Raw genomic sequence first — 17,260 nt, 5'->3', positions numbered from 1 at the left:
TCTTTCCTTACAAGTTAATTTTTAGAGATGAGTTCTACCAAGAATTATAACAGTCTCTTATTTTAAAAGAAAATTTCCGTATGCATCCTTTTGTCACGGCGGTGTATGATCATGTATGCCATTCCAAGTCCACAGTATAAAGATAATTAGCGAGTTTATAAGCTTTTAAATCCCCTCCCTTTGCACACCAATTTGCTAGCGTGAGTTTTACGTGTTCAAGTCGAAGTGGTTGTATTGGAGGCTAGATTAAAGGGAGGGTGAGTTCTACTTGATAGATTTGTGATACTGTATTACATGCACATTTTTTTTCTTTTTTATTTTTAAGTTACATGTTAAAGTGTTTGTTTTGCAAAAAATTCTTAGATTTCTAAATTTAATATGGCCACTTCAAACCAGCGCTGTCAATATGAAGTTATGAACCACCCAATAAGCAAAGAAAAAGATACGGACCCGACCTAATAAGGCGCGAAAAAGAGATAAATATCTTTAAAGTATAAATTCTAATTATTATTTTTTATTAATATATTTTTTAATTAAATAATTATATTAATTAAAAGGGTATTAATAAAGAATAAAATATAAAAATCTACTCATGTACTGTAACAGTTCAACCATTTTCTTAATTTGTTGTTGTTGTTGTTGTCGCCGCCCCTTAGGTGTGGGGTCGGATCCGCCCTTGAATTCTTATGTGAGACGGGCCTGACTAGATACCAGGCCGAAATGGTGGACAACAGGCCGACTTATATGATCCAGCCCATATGTACAACTGTCCTTCATCCTCATCTTCTCTTCGTGTTGTTTAGCAATTCGTGTCATGTGTCGTGTTCGTGTCGTATTTTGATCATTTTTTTAAAAATTTACAGTCAATCCGAACACGACCCGTGACACGAAATTGACCTGTGAACCCGAAATTGACACGAAAATTGTATACTTTTATTTAGTTTTTTACATATTAGAAATAACTTAAAATTCATAACACACTAAATTACAATAACATCCATTGAAATTAATCAAATAATAGTATAAGATTTTGAGTATAACTATCATGATATCACAAGTTCATAATAAAATTTAAAATATTAAATGAAAAATATATGTATTTTTTAGTTTTTTACGAGTTTCGTGTCGTGTTCGGGTTAGGCGGGTCCAACCCGAAATTGACCTGTATTTTTCGTGTCAATTTCAGGTCGACCCAATTTTGACCTGAACTTCTTTTTTCTCAACCCTAACCTGTAAAATTCGTGTCATTTTTGAGTCATGTCGTCGTGTCGTGACCCATATTACCGGCCCTATTTATCATCCATCAATTTTCTCTTCCTTTTTTTTTTCACCAACAAAAAAAGAAAAAATTCTATTCCTTTTTCTTTCTTTTACATGTTTGGCAAGTAAAATCCAACATCAAATACAGGGTGGGGTCCACGTTATCCCAGTTGGCAAAAGGAAAAATAATCCACGTTCATCCCCCACCAACCTCTTTCCCACGTCTTCTTACATATAAATTATATTCATATATAAATACTATAAACTATTATTACGAAAACCCACCAAAAAGTTCAACCATTTCTTTCTCTCTCTCTCCTCACTTTCTTTCTCTAACTATACTATGGCTGCCTCTACATGTTGTTCCTCCACTCCTTGCAAACACCACTCCCCTAGTCTCCCCAAACCCTACAATTCCTCTTCTTTCCCCTCCCATTTGCCCCTCAAGTTCCGCAAATTTACGTCCCGTGCCACCGCCGCCGCCACCGTCTTCTGCACCCTCGCCCACGACGCCGCCGCCGCCGTCGTAATGCAGGAGGCGCCGCCGAGTCTCGATCTCCCCCGGCCCGACTCCTTCGGGAGGTTCGGGAAGTACGGAGGCAAGTACGTCCCCGAGACTCTCATGTACGCCCTCTCCGAGCTCGAGACCGCCTTCCGTTCCCTCGCCGGAGACCCCGACTTCGAGGTCATTTCATTTCTTTTCTTTTCTCCCGATTCTTTTTCTTTGGATTTTTGATTTCATGTGAATGTGGATTGTTTTTTGTATGTGAAATATTTGATGTGTTTGGCTTATTGATTGATTCTTTTGGGAGAAATTGGGGACGAAGGAGGTTTCTATGGTTTAGGATTTTATTGGTAGAGGAAAGTGATTTGCTTTGGAATGGAAGATTGTAAATTTGTGATAATGTCGTGGCTTTTGGGATTATCCGTTCGACCAGGCGTATTGGTGTTTCATTTCAGCTTCATTTTTCTGCATTTGTTTTCTGTATCAATTTCACATTTTGGATTCTTAATAATGATTCTTGTGAATCTAATTCGTTGAAATTCGGTCTAGTGAAATGGAATTATAATCTCAAGAAATAATAGAATAGGATTATCGCGAATAGAGCCATTGAGATACCCATTCAATATATTTGTATAAAAGTTTAAAACGATGATCTTAGACCATCTCTAATGCAATTGCTAATGCTAATTGTATATTGCATTAAAAAGTATGATATGGTATATTATTTTTATTTTTGCTCCAATGCATAATGCTATTTTAAATGGTAAATCTACTTTTTACCGTAATCATTAAGTTTTGAAAGTTGTAAAAGTAAACTTTTATTTTTATAATAATTAAAAAATGCAAAAGTTGCAATGATTATATGAAAAAGTAAATATTTCAACCAATAATAATCAAATGTCAAATTTCCCATATGCTATACTTGGTAGGAAATTTGGCACAACAAATAGCATTGCATTGGAGAGTGGTTTCTTATACTCAAATGCTAAATTTACAATTAGCACATCAATTATAGCATTGCATTGGAAATGCTCTTATTGAAGTCGTGGATTTGGTATACACAATATTTTTTCAGTTCTAGCATTTTGACCAAGGCTATTGTTGTTTCAGCTTCATCTTCTCCGTCTGCTCTTTGTTCAATTTCACATTTTTATTCGCAGAGTCCATTTGGCAGGATTAGGAATTTCCATTTCTATAATGAAATGAGTTTGTATTCTCAATGACTGAATAGGTTCTTGTTGACAAAACCCTTGAAATGCATATTCATATGCTAATTTCGGTTGCCTTAATCTGAACAATGATATATAATATCTCATCATCAGTGATTTATAGGATAAAATTTGATGCTGCAGAGAGAGCTAGATGGGATTTTGAAGGACTACGTTGGTCGGGAGAGTCCTCTCTATTTCGCGGAGCGGCTGACCGAGCATTACAAACGTCCTGATGGTGAAGGGCCACACATTTACTTGAAGAGGGAAGATCTCAATCACACTGGGGCTCACAAAATCAATAATGCTGTTGCCCAAGCTTTGCTTGCTAAGCGTCTGGGCAAACAACGTATTATTGCTGAAACCGGAGCGGGTCAGCATGGAGTTGCCACTGCTACTGTCTGTGCTCGGTTTGGTTTGCAGTGTATCATCTATATGGGTGCTCAAGATATGGAGAGGCAGGCCCTTAATGTTTTTCGAATGCAGCTCCTTGGGGCTGAGGTTTGTTCTTGATGGTTAGGTCTTTCAGTTTGTTTCTCCTAACATGTTCAGTGTTTAGGTTTTTAGTTGAGGTATCCTACATTTATGCTTTCAACATTCTAACAACTGGTCCTCTCAGATGATCGTGCTTTTTTCCCCCCTCAATTGGATACCTAGCTATGTTGCCTGTAATGTGTGTTGAAATTAGATTTCCCCGCTCCCCTTTTTCCTTTAGTCTTCTTTTCTCTTTTTGGAATACCTAAAATCTTGGACGTTTTAGTAATATTTTTTTCTTTATTCTTATATTCTGCAATCTGTTTAATCATAAGATGATGTTCTTTTGTACCCAATCCTTGCAGTAGTTCATCTTCTCGCTAAACAAAATATCTAATTTTAACATCTTTCAAATAATTTGTAAAAGAAAGACGTCTGTTTTCTTGACTATGATACAGAAGTTATTGTTTTTCATTTGAGTAAATATCTGATTATCTTTTTTACTTTTTCAAATCTGAATTTCCATCCCTTTCATACCTATTGGCACCCTTTTATGTACTAGTCAATGCAAACTTATTGAATCAGGAAAATAACTGCATGTTAATGACAACGCTATTGCCTTTTGTTTCTTGAGAAAGTTAATCTCGCATAAAGAGCCAAACTACTTTCAGCATGACCATTCTGTTTCTGCAATCCAAGATTCATTTCTTTTGCAAATACCGTATATTTTCAAATTTTCAATTAAGCTTCTCTTGATACAGGTTAGGCCAGTCCATTCTGGGACAGCTACATTGAAGGATGCCACATCTGAAGCTATTAGGGATTGGGTGACCAATGTAGAGACAACCCACTATATTTTGGGTTCTGTTGCAGGGCCACATCCATATCCCATGATGGTAAGAGAATTCCATAAGGTTATTGGTAAAGAAACAAGAAAACAAGCACTGGAGAAATGGGGTGGAAAACCCGATGTTCTAGTTGCATGTGTTGGTGGGGGTTCAAATGCCATGGGACTATTCCATGAATTTGTCGACGACAAAGATGTTAGGTTGATTGGTGTTGAGGCTGCTGGTTATGGATTGGATAGTGGTAAGCATGCTGCAACATTGACTAAAGGAGAAGTTGGCGTGTTGCATGGAGCTATGAGCTACCTACTACAGGATGATGATGGACAGATTATTGAGCCTCATTCTATTAGTGCAGGGTATGGCGTTTAATATTCTTTTTGCCGCTGTTATTTTACATGATTTCTGAGTCGCTCTAGACTTTTCTGATTTCATGAAATTCTTGTGGCATTAGTTTGGATTACCCTGGCGTAGGACCTGAGCACAGTTTTCTCAAGGATACAGGACGTGCCGAGTATTATAGTGTTACTGATGATGAAGCATTGGAAGGTAAAGAAACTGGTTCTGAACATCGTTTGCCTCTAAGAGATTAAATATAAAAATTATGTGCTATAATGTTTGTATTAGTCGCCCTTTAACACCCCTGGATTTATACGTTATTATAATTTTTTCTGGTAAACTAGTAGTCTAGCGTTTTACCATTTTAGATTGGTATTTTTTTTCCCCTTTTCTCTTTCCGGAAATAATTATAGTACAAACCATTATTTTGGATGTATCATGCAGCCTGTTGTTATAATTTTTTCTGGTAAACTAGTAGTCTAGCGTTTTACCATTTTAGATTGGTATTTTTTTTCCCCTTTTCTCTTTCCGGAAATAATTATAGTACAAACCATTATTTTGGATGTATCATGCAGCCTGTTGTTATAATTTTTTCTGGTAAACTAGTAGCCTAGCGTTTTACCATTTTAGATTGGTATTTTTCTTCTCCTTTTCTCTTTCCGGAAATAATTATAGTACAAACCATTATTTTGGAGGTATCATGCAGCCTGTTGTTATACTTTTTTCTGGTAAACTAGTAGCCTAGCGTTTTACCATTTTAGATTGGTATTTTTCTTCTCCTTTTCTCTTTCCGGAAATAATTATAGTACAAACCATTATTTTGGATGTATCATGCAGCCTGTTGTTATAATTTTTTCTGGTAAACTAGTAGCCTAGCGTTTTACCATTTTAGATTGGTATTTTTCTTCTCCTTTTCTCTTTCCGGAAATAATTATAGTACAAACCATTATTTTGGATGTATCATGCAGCCTGTTGTTCAGTCATTGGATGACGTTTAAATCAATCTGAACCGTTAAAGGTGGACTGCTTTAGGCATATGGGACCTGATTGATTCGACTGCTTTTTGGCAAACGGGACCTGATAACGAATACTTGCAACAGTTCAGATCAATTTAACTGTCATCTAATTGCTAGAAAACAGGCTGCATGATACATCCCAAAATAACGAGTTTGCAACGTAGTTCTGTCCAAATCGTTCCTTCTCTTCACCTTTCATTGTTGTCCAACATGATTCTTTTGTATGTGCAGCTTTTAAGAGGCTATCTCGATTAGAGGGCATCATCCCAGCTTTGGAGACCTCTCATGCACTGGCTTACTTGGAAAAGCTCTGCCCAACTCTCCCAAATGGAACCAAGGTCGTACTTAATTGCAGCGGCAGAGGGGACAAGGATGTTCAGACCGCTATCAAGTATTTGCAGGTTTAATGGTTCCGTGATTTAAACCCAAGGGTCATTTTTACTTAAGAGTGTTCTTAGTCCTCTTTGGGTGAAAATGAAACGAAAAATAATAATAATCAAGAAAATAGGAATGTTGTTAGTTCAAGTTTTTTTGTCTGCTTTAGATCCCGCTTTTTACATGCACCAGCTAGTGAACAAAAATTTTAATTAGAATCTTTGTTGTTTCCTTGTTCTTTTGGGAAATGTCTTTCTAGTTGTCTTGTAGACTGTGTTTGTAATCGCAGTGGGGACATTCATGTCTCTCTTTGGACCAAAGTTTTCGTTGGAATTTTATACTTCATGATCGCCAAAACCAATGTTTGCGGTGCCAAGTGTTTTAGCAAACATGACAAGATTTTTATTTGGAAAATCCGGTTGGTTATTCTATTTATCTGACAAAGAAGATGGGTATATATAATTTCTTTTGGTGGGCCTACTAGAGAGCTGTTTGATGAATTCAACAATCAAGATATGGTTATAGAGAATTTTCCTTTTGAAATTATAAATTTGGACACGGAAATACTTTTATCCTGAAACAGGAAGAGCATTGTTATTGTCGTCTTCGTTTTCGTCTTTACAGTCGATCTTTTGGTAATTTAGAGAGGAAAAAAACAGAAGTAAGAATTACAATGTTGCTGAATGGACATTTGATACTCTTGAAAAGAAATTGATTTTGACTCTGTTTCTATTGATTAGTTTTTTGTTCTATTGATTAGTTTTTTGTTTTATTGATTAGCTTTTTGACTCTGTTTCTATTGATTAGTTTTTTGACACTTGGTTTTAAGTAAGTGGTTGTCCTTCTCCGATCACAACCTTGACAACGACCTTTTACTGCCCAACCTGAAAGTGGACGCCTGGACGGCTTAAAGCGTTCTATGGACAGGCCTGTGACCCAAAAATGCGGTTGGTTGATCTTACGGGTTGGAGATGACAGTATCGGTTCATAGATTTTCCTTTGCACATTATTAAATGTCAGTTCCTGTCGATTTATTTTTCTATGGATATTTCTTGTTTTGGTCATATTACTTTCTTTTTAGTAAAATTGTCGATAAAACAAACATAAAGGAAAAGGTACATAAGAAAAACTGAAAAAGTATTTTCTAATGGACGGTTGAATCCAAAAGAACTTTCCCTTTTCTTCTTTACTAGTCGTAATCACGCGTTCTGCGCTGGCGTATTCAACACTTTTTTTTAATATGGAGATCTTTTTTTTTTTTTTTTTTTGGTGAATATTTTTATAGATTTTTTATCGTTGTTTTCTTAACGATTAAATCCAGTAGAAAAAATGTTAAATAGAGCAACATTAAAAGGGAAAAAAGTTCTTAACGGGGTGAATTAGTCAAAAAAATATTTAGTAGTACGTACGGAGGAAATGTGTTTGTAAAGACACATTTTAGAACAAGATATAAAATATTATTTATTGATATATATAGTCAAAAAAGTATTTGAGAGGGTTATTACATCAAAAAAAAGTTTTGATTAAGACATATATGAGAAGAAATTATTCAATGGAACAATTAGAGAAAAAAAATATCTATGAGGGTCACATTTGAGAAAGAAGAAAAAAAGAATGTATTGTAGAGGGAAAAAAGGTAGGTAAGAAAGAAATAAGGGGGAAGAAGAAAAATGGGGAAAAGAAAGCAAAAAAATATTGGGCATATACAACAAAAAGAAAAGCATTTGAGATGGTCATTTAGTAAAAAATAGATTTCATTAGGATATATATGAGAGGAAATTATTTTAATGAGACAATTAGAGGGAAAAAATATTTATGGGGATCACATTTGAGAAAGAGAAAAAAAGAATGTATTGTAGAGGGAAAAAAAAAGAGGGAAGAAAGATGTGAGGAAAAAAACAAGAAAAAAACAGGAAAAAAAAAACTTTTTTTTGAGTTACTGTGGGGGGAGATATGTGCGAAATGTTTCGCCTCCCCCTAAAGATAGACAATAGTGTGAAAAAATATATTTTAAAAAACATGTAAAAATTTAAACTGTAAAAAAATATTTATAAAAAAAAAGTTTTTCTGGTAGGTCCTAAAAAAATAAATCACCGCTAATTTTTTAATTTAAACTGTTAAATTTATATTAAAATCTATTTATTATGTATATTTTTTTAATATGATATGATTTTAATCAAATCAATAATAAATGAAACTGATACTTACTAATAGAATGGCCTAAAAGAGAAACTAAAAAAAAAAAAAAAACATTTATAAAAGTAAAGATGGAAAAAAGTAAAAAGAAAAAACTAAAGAAAGAGAGGGAAGAAGCTGTCACTACGAGGAAGCTCCTTGAGAACACTATTTAATTAAGGATTCTCCTTTAGTAATAGGTAATAGATAATAGATAATTGGGTCTTCGGTAGAAGAGGAGAGAAACAAGAAAGAATTAAGATTTTATTCATTTCACTTATTTGAGTTTAGAATTTGAGTTTTATTAAAATAAAAAACTTTTAAAAATAATCATATTTAATTTTTTTATTATAATAAAAATTCTCACAAAAAATTACATCTCAATTTAAATTAAAAATTCGAATCAGTAAACTAAACAGAACTTTAACTCTTCGTGATGCCGAATGGATATTTTACACTCTCAAAACAGAATCTCTCACTCTCTCTCTCTCTCTCTCTCTGAGTAAGAAGCAAACATCGTTTTAATACGTTAATTGCTGCTTTTCTTATGCAGTGAGGACGACAAATGATTGACCGAATAATGATTTTTTATTATTTCAAACAAAATAAACAGTTAAATACGCATAATGTTTTGATAGGTTATGAGAAATACTTACCGGTATAATATAATTTTGAGTTAAATTCATAGATAGTTCTTCAACTTTTTTTCTCTTTTTACAATTAATTCTTATAGTTAATTTTTCTTATAAACAGTTTCTAAACTCTAAAAGTATTTCATAAATAATCTCTATATTAAATTTTAAATGGAAAACTTTAATTTTGTCTCATAAAAGGTCTCTAAACTATTTTGAGAAAATTATAAAAACTGACCCTTAAACACATCATTATGGAGTTCTACATTTTTATTGTGATAGGCTACCATTTTGATAATAATTTATCAAATTACTTACTCTAAATGGACAAAATTCAATAAGTTAATGTTGAGATCTAAAAATTCATAATGGTACTATGTTAAGGAATATTTGTAAAAATTACCCAACTATTTTCTCTCTTTAAAAATAATTTCTATGTTAAAGAGAAACAATAACTATAATAGAAATCAAAATTGCAAATCTTTCTCAAAGCTTCAAAACCCACTAACCTATATATATTTTTTTTTTTTTTTTCCCCCTAAGATCTAGAAAAATAAAAACCCAAAATTTTTAAATCCTCGTGCTTGTCAGCCCCTCCTCCCCCTACCATCTGCTCGTCACCTCCGTTGCTTCCCTTCCCTACCCTTGTCACACACACACGACCCATCGCCGCTGCTCCTTCACTCTCCAGCCTCATTCGACTTCGGCGAGGCTTTTAGATTCGAACTCAAGAGGGTTTCACATATTGGAATGACACTTTTCGGCTTCATTGACGGCAGTTCGACTGATGCTCAAGGCATGGATGCTTACTGTAGATCTGGACTTGCCTTTGTTGCTCTTTGAATATTTTGTGTGTTTTTGTACTAAGGAGAAATTTATGTGTTGTTGAACTTTTAAATTTAATTTTTTTAGATTCATATAATTAGTGGAGAAGTTTGTTGTTGTTTTTTAGAGATTTTCATTTTTTTATTTTTTATTTGACTTTTTTAATTTTTTAGTTCTTTTTTTTATTTCATAATTTTTAAGATAATATTTTTTTTAAGTTTAGGAATTAAATTTAATAGAGAGAAGATAATTTAAGGACTTTTTATGAGATAGTTAATGGTTTCTATCTAAAATTTAACAAGGGATCATTTATAAGACACTTTTAAACTTTAGAGACTATTCATAAGAAAAATTGACTACATAGACTAATTGTAGAAAGAGACAAAAGTCAGAAACTATCCATGAATTTAACTCTATAATTTTAACCATCAAATTTTTATCAAGTTTTTTTTTTTTAATTTGTTATGTATTTTTTTTAATCTAATATGATTTTAAGTTTAGTCTTAATTTGGTACCGTATTAAAGTGACACCTATTTTGAGACTTTAAAGGTTTTATTGTTTAAGGAATGGGAGCCACGTGTTCATCATTTGTTCAATTTGAGAGGTTGGCTTTTATGAGTTACCTACAGCTTGAGATGTTGGAGAAAAGTGTATCTTATTCAATGAAGCGGTAGGTAGCCGTGTTTAATTTGTTGATTTGAATTTTTAATTTAAGTTGAGATATAACTTTATATAAGAGCTTTTTATTATAGTAAAAAAATTAAATGTCATTGTTTTTGAGAGATTTTTTACTATAATAAAATTTGAATCAGTGAAATGAACGGGGCCGTAATAAACCATGTTTAAAATAGGATTAATATGTAAAACTACCAAAGGAAATGTCTAACAACAGTGACAATGTATCTTTTTATTTCAAACATGTATCATTTACTTGAAACAAGTGAACAAATGACGTATCCGTATGTACATTGCTTGAATTGTGAACGTGCTAAGATTGTATTATATTGTCGCTTGGTATTATGACAATGAATAACAGGTGTATCATAATTTTAAAATGTATGCTATATACTTATTAGATTTAGGTAGTGGTTGCGTTGTTAAACAAATAGGTAATTACAAGATAATTCTTTTGTGATTAGAGGTACTTACTAGAGAATCGCCTGCCAGTACTATGAATTTACGACAATGCGCAACTCTGCATCGTGTAAATCGGCCGCCCCTCGTTCCGAACGAAGCGCTCACAAATACGACGTTTGATAATTTCAAAATCAAGTTTGAATGCAGAGCCAATAGAAATTCCTCTAGTACGCTTAATCACATTCTCGCCATAGAAATACAAAGGTTTTTATCGAGAGGTCGAAACCCAAATAACAGATTGAAACAAACTCTAAATTTTTCAGAGTTAGAAACAAAAACCTTAGTACAAGTCCAAAACAAGGACGTGCGTTTTCCGTCCATTTAGAAAATTATTTTTTATTTTCTACTTTTACATTATTTTAGATTCTTTCAAGAATTTTTTAATATTATTTTTATTCGACCTACAAAATTAGCTTACCCCTGTTCTTTTTTTTTTTTTTTTTTTTTTTTTTCAATGAGAGCCTTCAATTACAAATTTAATAATAATACTTAAAAGTGTTGATCGGTCAGATTTAATTTTAAGTGTCTAATTAGAGACTATTCTTATAATTTTAATAATAATCTATCGTTAAAAATGTTATACTAACAGAGTACTTTTTAATTTCGTACTATAAAGTTCTCTAATAGGTAATCAGTAATAGACAAAAATAACAAATAGATGAAGAATGGAAAGGTAATTTAAACAGTAGAAAGAAATTCACCGATGGTAAAAACTAAAATCCAACATTCTCGAACTTCTTTTAAAGTCCAAGGCATGAATATTCATGATCACCAACTCATGGTCGAAACTTTTCATTGTTATATACTAGTCGAATCAAAAGGTTCATTTGCTTATTTTGAACTTCACCACCACCACCACCACCACCACCACCACCACCACGGCCACGGCCACGGCCACCCCCCAAGCCAATCTCGACTTCATGAAAATGGAAAAAAAAAATTAGGGAAAAGGTCAAGGAAGCCAACCAATATCCTTCATTCTTAATGAAAAACAGTCTAGTTAGTTGTAAGTCCCTCCACTCTAACCATACGTTGAGGGTTCGAGTCATCCTGAACCCACTTAAAAATAATGACATTTCCCCCTCTCATTGTATAAAAAAAATGCTTTTTTATCTAGGAAAATAACCTCATGACTCATAAGAGGTCCCCTATGAGTAACACAAAAAAAAAGAAAAAAAGAAAAAAAAAAAAGACGAAAAAAAAAGATCAAAATCGACTCAAGGAGTGAAGCATGCAGCCCAATTTTTATTTTTTATTTTTTTTTATTTTTTGAAAGGAGAATGCAGCCCAAATTGTTTATTTATTTAGAAATTTTTTCTTTCTTTTTGTTAAGTTATTTAGGGATTTTTTTTTATTGGTTATTAGGGATAGTCCATATACCTCTTAAACTTTTTCTTGACTACTCCCTCACTATTTTTTATCATTTTATCTTTTCATTTTCATTCTTTTCAGTCATATAGGCAGTTAATAATTTGGGGACGTATTGACAAAGAGGACAAATTTCAGTGGAGAAATTTTAAAATTAATCTGAATTTTTATGTTAACAAATTACCCATGAACTACTAGTGTTACTGGTCTCACAAAGTTCGCAGAATTGATGACAATAGCTCTCATATACATCGCATTAGTCCATTTAAATGCAGAATTTTAAAATTTAAAAGATGCCAAAATATCTTGTCACATTTATAACCATTAATTCCAAATTTTTCATCGATTTGGAAACCTAATTCAATATTATATCAAATTAAATAACTAATATCATCAAAATTAAAAACTCAGTAGATAATACCAATGCTCTATAAAATAAAAAAAATAACGTACAACCATATCTAAACACATATGTCGTGTGATATTTTGTCACCTTTATAAAGATGCCAACGTGTCAGATACTAAAATCTAGATTTTTTTTGTGCCATGCATAATACATTTGACTATTTAAAAGTACGATTTTAATTCGCTATCAACAAAAGTTGAGTCAATGGTTACGTCCTTGACTATTTAAAAGTACTAAAATCTAGATTTTAATTCTTATTTATTTTAGTGATTTAAATTTTAAATTTTAATTTTATTATAATTAAAAATTTTCATAAAAAATTATATTTAAGTCCCGTTCATTTCACCGATTCGAATTTAGAATTTAAATTTTATTACAGTAAAAAATTCTCAGAAACAGTCACATCTAATTTTTTTACTACAGTAAAAAACTCTCACATAAAATTACATCTCAACTCAAATTAAAAACTCGAATCAACGAACTAAACGAACCCTTAATTTTTTTTATTATAATTAAAAAATTTCACAAAAAATTACCTTTAAATTTAAATTAAAAATTAAAAATTTAAATCTCCGAAGTAAATGAAACGTAGATATTACGTCCTATGTCATGAGAAAGAGCAGCCACAAAAGCCAACTCAGGCTAAAAGAAGATGCTTAATATTTTAAGTAAAAATGATCATCATATAAAGACTTTGCTCTTTAAAATATTTATTAGAGAATCTAATCAATAAAAAAGAGAATAAAACCAGAAGATCCCACATTGCTATTTTTATGCCTTCTCAAAACAGATAAGGTCACAGACATTATCCTTCCCCTTATTTTGATAAAAAATAAAATAAAATAAAAAGAGAAAAAGAAAAAAAAAAAGAACTGCCTAATATTGCTTGTATAATAACAGAAATGTTGTTCCCACTTCTCATTATTATTGTAGTTATCTACAAGTACTCAAGACTCTTGGTTCATCCAACCAAAAATCCAGCAATTGTGGATTCCAAAAGCAAACTGAACTCTACCAACTGCTTCTGGCTCAGCAGTAATAACTTCCATGGCTTATCATACAGATGAAGAAAATATATATGTATATATATATATTCCCCAGTCTCAGCTTTCTACTGCTTTGCCTGGAGAAAAGGAAACGCTTGGGTAAGTTTAAAGCAAAATATATTGACAAACCGATTGTGATAACTTGGTAGTTGACCAAAAATTTTATCATAACAATTAATAGACTAATATAACTGGATTTCTGATCACAACACATCATCAAATTTCTATATTTAATGCGTAACCACTGTTAAGAACTCGTCAATATGTGTGTGGGGGAAGAGTTTTCAATACGACTATAGGTAGAAACCAAGCATATTCCAATACGACTATTTGTCGTTTTCTATGGGATTGGGATGGGGAAAAAAAGTAGGTGGGTTTTCAAAGTTGAACCACAGGAGCACTATTTAGACCACCTAACACCACAGAGATAAAAAAATGTCCAGATTGGTAGCTAAGAATCACCCTGAATGGAAATCAACCCACCTCTCCAAATCCTTACCAACCCCACAAATAGGACGAAAACTCATTAGCACTTTCCCCAATGATCACCCCGCTAATTTTTGTTTAAGAAAAGCTCCAGGGGTTTTTGAGCCATGTCTTGGAGGATTCTAAACCACTAGATCTTGTACGGAAAAAATAACCTACCAGTAGTATATAATTTTCTAAACCATTAGATCTTGTACGAAAAAAATAACCTACAGGTAGGGTACAATTCTGAATCATCAAATCTTTATTATACTTTTTTGGTCCGATGCGAATCGAAATGTGATCTGATGGTTTAGAACCGTATCTTAGCAGTAGGGTATTTTTCATACTCTACCAAAAGCATTCTTCTAAGCAATATTTATAATTATCACACAAAACAGTTGGAATGGACGGAAAACTGTGGGGTCCCCCCGGTGAACTATTTTTCATGTCTGCTGGATGAGTGAAACGTAAGAAAATGTGCATAAAAAACAAAGGTTGTTAAGGTTGCAGAGCAAATACTATTATGTTGTTCTCGTGATATATAAAACAAATCCATACAGAAGAAGAAGCCATAAAAAGGTAACAGGTGAAGCGTTTTCAGAATTTTTGTTGTCAGCTTTTAACAAACAATAGTCATCAAAAGAAACGCAGGCACATAGATTTTGTCTATATATCCAGTTTGTCAGCCAGTTTATAGGGAAATGAAAAAAAAAGAAGAAGAAGAAATCAGGCTGAATTCATGGAAAGAACCAAGAAATTTACCTGGGAATATAAGAAGGTACCGAGGATTGCAATGGCGGCTCCCAGAGCGTTGATGGGCTGGACTGGCGTGTGGAAGATGATGATGGAGGAGACGATGACGGATATACGTTTCATGGTGTTACCAATGCTGAATGTCAATGGAGAGATCTCATCCAGAGACATGTATGAAACCTGGTTGTAGAGGTGATAGAACACACTTTGTGCCGCCATCCACCTATATTATACAAAGGGCAAAGGAAATCAAAGAATGTGTCTTAGTTACAATAATGACAACAAACACGTGTACCACAAGACTGATTAAGAAATTCGACTCATGCTTTCTGCAATAATATTGTGTCAATTACCACAAAATCAAACTAGCACTATAAATATATTATATAAGAATTAACCAATACCAAGACAATTAACATGTGTAAATGATAAAAACCTTCAAACTATTTGACTCTGATTATGAAAATACACTATCAAATCTACAAAAGAAACAATGCAGGGTTTGTTGTTGCATAGTTTTACCAAAGCAACTGTGGTCCAATTTGAGAAATGGCCTTTTCCCATCCAGCAGCCCACGCTTGTGGTCCCTCAACCGCAATGGCGAAGGGCGTGAGTATTATGAGTGACAAAATAGATAGACAGGCATAGTAGTTCATTCCACTGACAGACTTCCCCTTCATACCCTTCTTTGAGAATATGTTCCTGAAGACGAATGCCAAGTTTGATATCATGGCACCCATAAACCCTGAGAAAACACAGCACAAAAAAAGCCCAAATTAAGATTTTTGAAGCCTCGACGCCAAAAACAATTAAAATTATATTTAAAGCCCAAATCCCACCAACTAGCTTACTACTCATCACTCAGAATTTGCATTGCATTCACAAAAGTTCTGAAAATAAAATTGAGTTCTTTCATTGGGAAAAAGGGAGAATTTGTTACCAATCATGTTGAAGTTGAGCTCGGTCAAGGCAGCGAGAGAGCAACCGCCGATGATCGGAATGAGTGACAAGTAAACCCCGGGCGGGAAGGTATCACCGAGCAAGAACCTGGAAACCAAAACACTAAAAGCAGGCTCTCCACTCTTGATAATGTGAGTGAACGACACTGCAACCTTTGACATACTCACAGTGGCAGCCACATGCCCAATTGTATGTGCCACAGCCACCTATCATAAACAAAACCATCACAAAAATTGAAATTTCTCAAATTTAGCTCACAAATTTGAGACTTTTCTTTCACAATTATGAACCATGAAAACACAAAATAAGACATTTTACAGCAACCAAACAAAAGACATTTTTCCAATTCCATTATTCCCACACCAGAAAACACCCAAAAAAAATAGTGAATAAAACAAAATCACCATAAAAATTTCAGGCCAGAAAAATTGATTTAATTATCAGTTAGAACTCACTCTTAAATCCCAAATTTAGCTCACAAAATTTCAGAGAAATTATGCTTAGTTGACTAGTCCTTTGTTTCACAATTACGAACCACAAAAACACAAAACAAAACAATTTCACTACAGCCAAACAAAAGAACATATATATATATGTATATATATATATATATTTCTCACACTAGGAAACACCCAAAATCGAAGTCATTAAAAGAACTTCACTTTCCATCATTTTCCCAAACTTTTTCCCAGCAACCAAACAAAAACCCAGGGTCATTCACACTTACAGGGAACAGAGCCTTCCAAAACTCGAGATCAGTTTTCGGCACCTCGGCGATCCTGGTCGCCCACGAGATGAGCATGATGAGGGACCCACAGGCGAGCGAGAGAGTCGAGGTCAGCCATGGGTAAGGGTAAGCGTTCAAAACCTTCTTGTTGTAGATATTGAACACAACGTTAAGGGACCACCACATCGCGAAGTAGACTCCGATCTTCACCTTCTTCGCCGCCTCCGATCGCGCCGCCGCCTCGGGAGCCGCGATTTCCTCGATAGGCTTCGATCTGTCGGCCTCGTACGCCCCGCATTCGATCAGGCTTCTCTTCGTAGGCTTCGGAGATAACGAGGATGTTGTCGTGATCGTCGACACATGCAACGGCTTTTGGACGGAGACTGTCAGCCGCCGGAGGGAGGGTAAAGAGGGGAGAGATTTCGGCGTCGGAGAAAAGGGTTTCGGCCGGAGAAAGACGCCGCCCGGCGAGAATTGCTTGACTGAGCATAAAAAAAAAAAAAAAAAAATATATATATATATATATATATATATATATAGGGATCAGATCACTGAAGAGAAGGGAAGATCAAACTTTTATTATAAAGAACAGAAAAATAAATTTTTTTTCTTTTTTACCTGAATTACCTCAACAACTTAGGGCCAACAAGAAAAATATCTTTTTGTTTTATAACGAATATGCTTTCAGAAGACGGTGTGTGATGATCTGAGCAAGTCTCAGAAAAATAGTGGCAATAAGA

The 17,260-nt window shown here is 33.7% G+C and overlaps 2 protein-coding genes across 2 annotated transcripts; one reads left to right on the top strand and one right to left on the bottom strand.

The window, feature by feature from the left end:
* The first annotated feature begins 1,540 nt into the window (after nucleotides 1-1,540).
* On the top strand, nucleotides 1,541-6,396 carry LOC21400783 (tryptophan synthase beta chain 1). Its single transcript, XM_024162828.1, has 5 exons — nucleotides 1,541-1,945; nucleotides 3,118-3,474; nucleotides 4,209-4,651; nucleotides 4,747-4,841; nucleotides 5,879-6,396. The coding sequence occupies exons 1-5, from the start codon at nucleotides 1,604-1,606 to the stop codon at nucleotides 6,052-6,054; spliced, it is 1,413 nt and encodes a 470-aa protein (XP_024018596.1). The 5' UTR covers nucleotides 1,541-1,603; the 3' UTR covers nucleotides 6,055-6,396.
* Nucleotides 6,397-13,308: 6,912 nt separating this feature from the next.
* LOC21400781 (glucose-6-phosphate/phosphate translocator 1, chloroplastic) lies at nucleotides 13,309-17,006 on the bottom strand (the record flags this gene model as incomplete). The annotated part of the gene is made up of 5 exons (XM_024162836.1): nucleotides 13,309-13,689; nucleotides 14,843-15,056; nucleotides 15,356-15,578; nucleotides 15,774-15,999; nucleotides 16,521-17,006. Coding segments are annotated over 5 exons (1,161 nt in total), but the record flags the coding sequence as incomplete, so codon positions are not given.
* Nucleotides 17,007-17,260: the final 254 nt, after the last annotated feature.

Source organism: Morus notabilis, unplaced genomic scaffold, assembly GCF_000414095.1.
Source record: "Morus notabilis unplaced genomic scaffold, ASM41409v2 Scaffold946, whole genome shotgun sequence".
Lineage (NCBI taxonomy): Eukaryota > Viridiplantae > Streptophyta > Magnoliopsida > Rosales > Moraceae > Morus > Morus notabilis.
The sequence above is the reverse complement of the archived record's forward strand: the minus strand, read 5'-3'. Positions and strand labels throughout refer to the sequence as shown.

Bases quoted from the DNA above. Each gene is read 5' to 3' on its own strand.
- LOC21400783 (XM_024162828.1), top strand. From the start codon at position 1,604: ATGGCTGCCTCTACATGTTGTTCCTCCACTCCTTGCAAACACCACTCC. The intron at 1,946-3,117 runs GTCATTTCATTT...TTGATGCTGCAG, and splicing joins CCGGAGACCCCGACTTCGAG to AGAGAGCTAGATGGGATTTT. The intron at 4,652-4,746 runs GTATGGCGTTTA...TTGTGGCATTAG, and splicing joins CCTCATTCTATTAGTGCAGG to TTTGGATTACCCTGGCGTAG.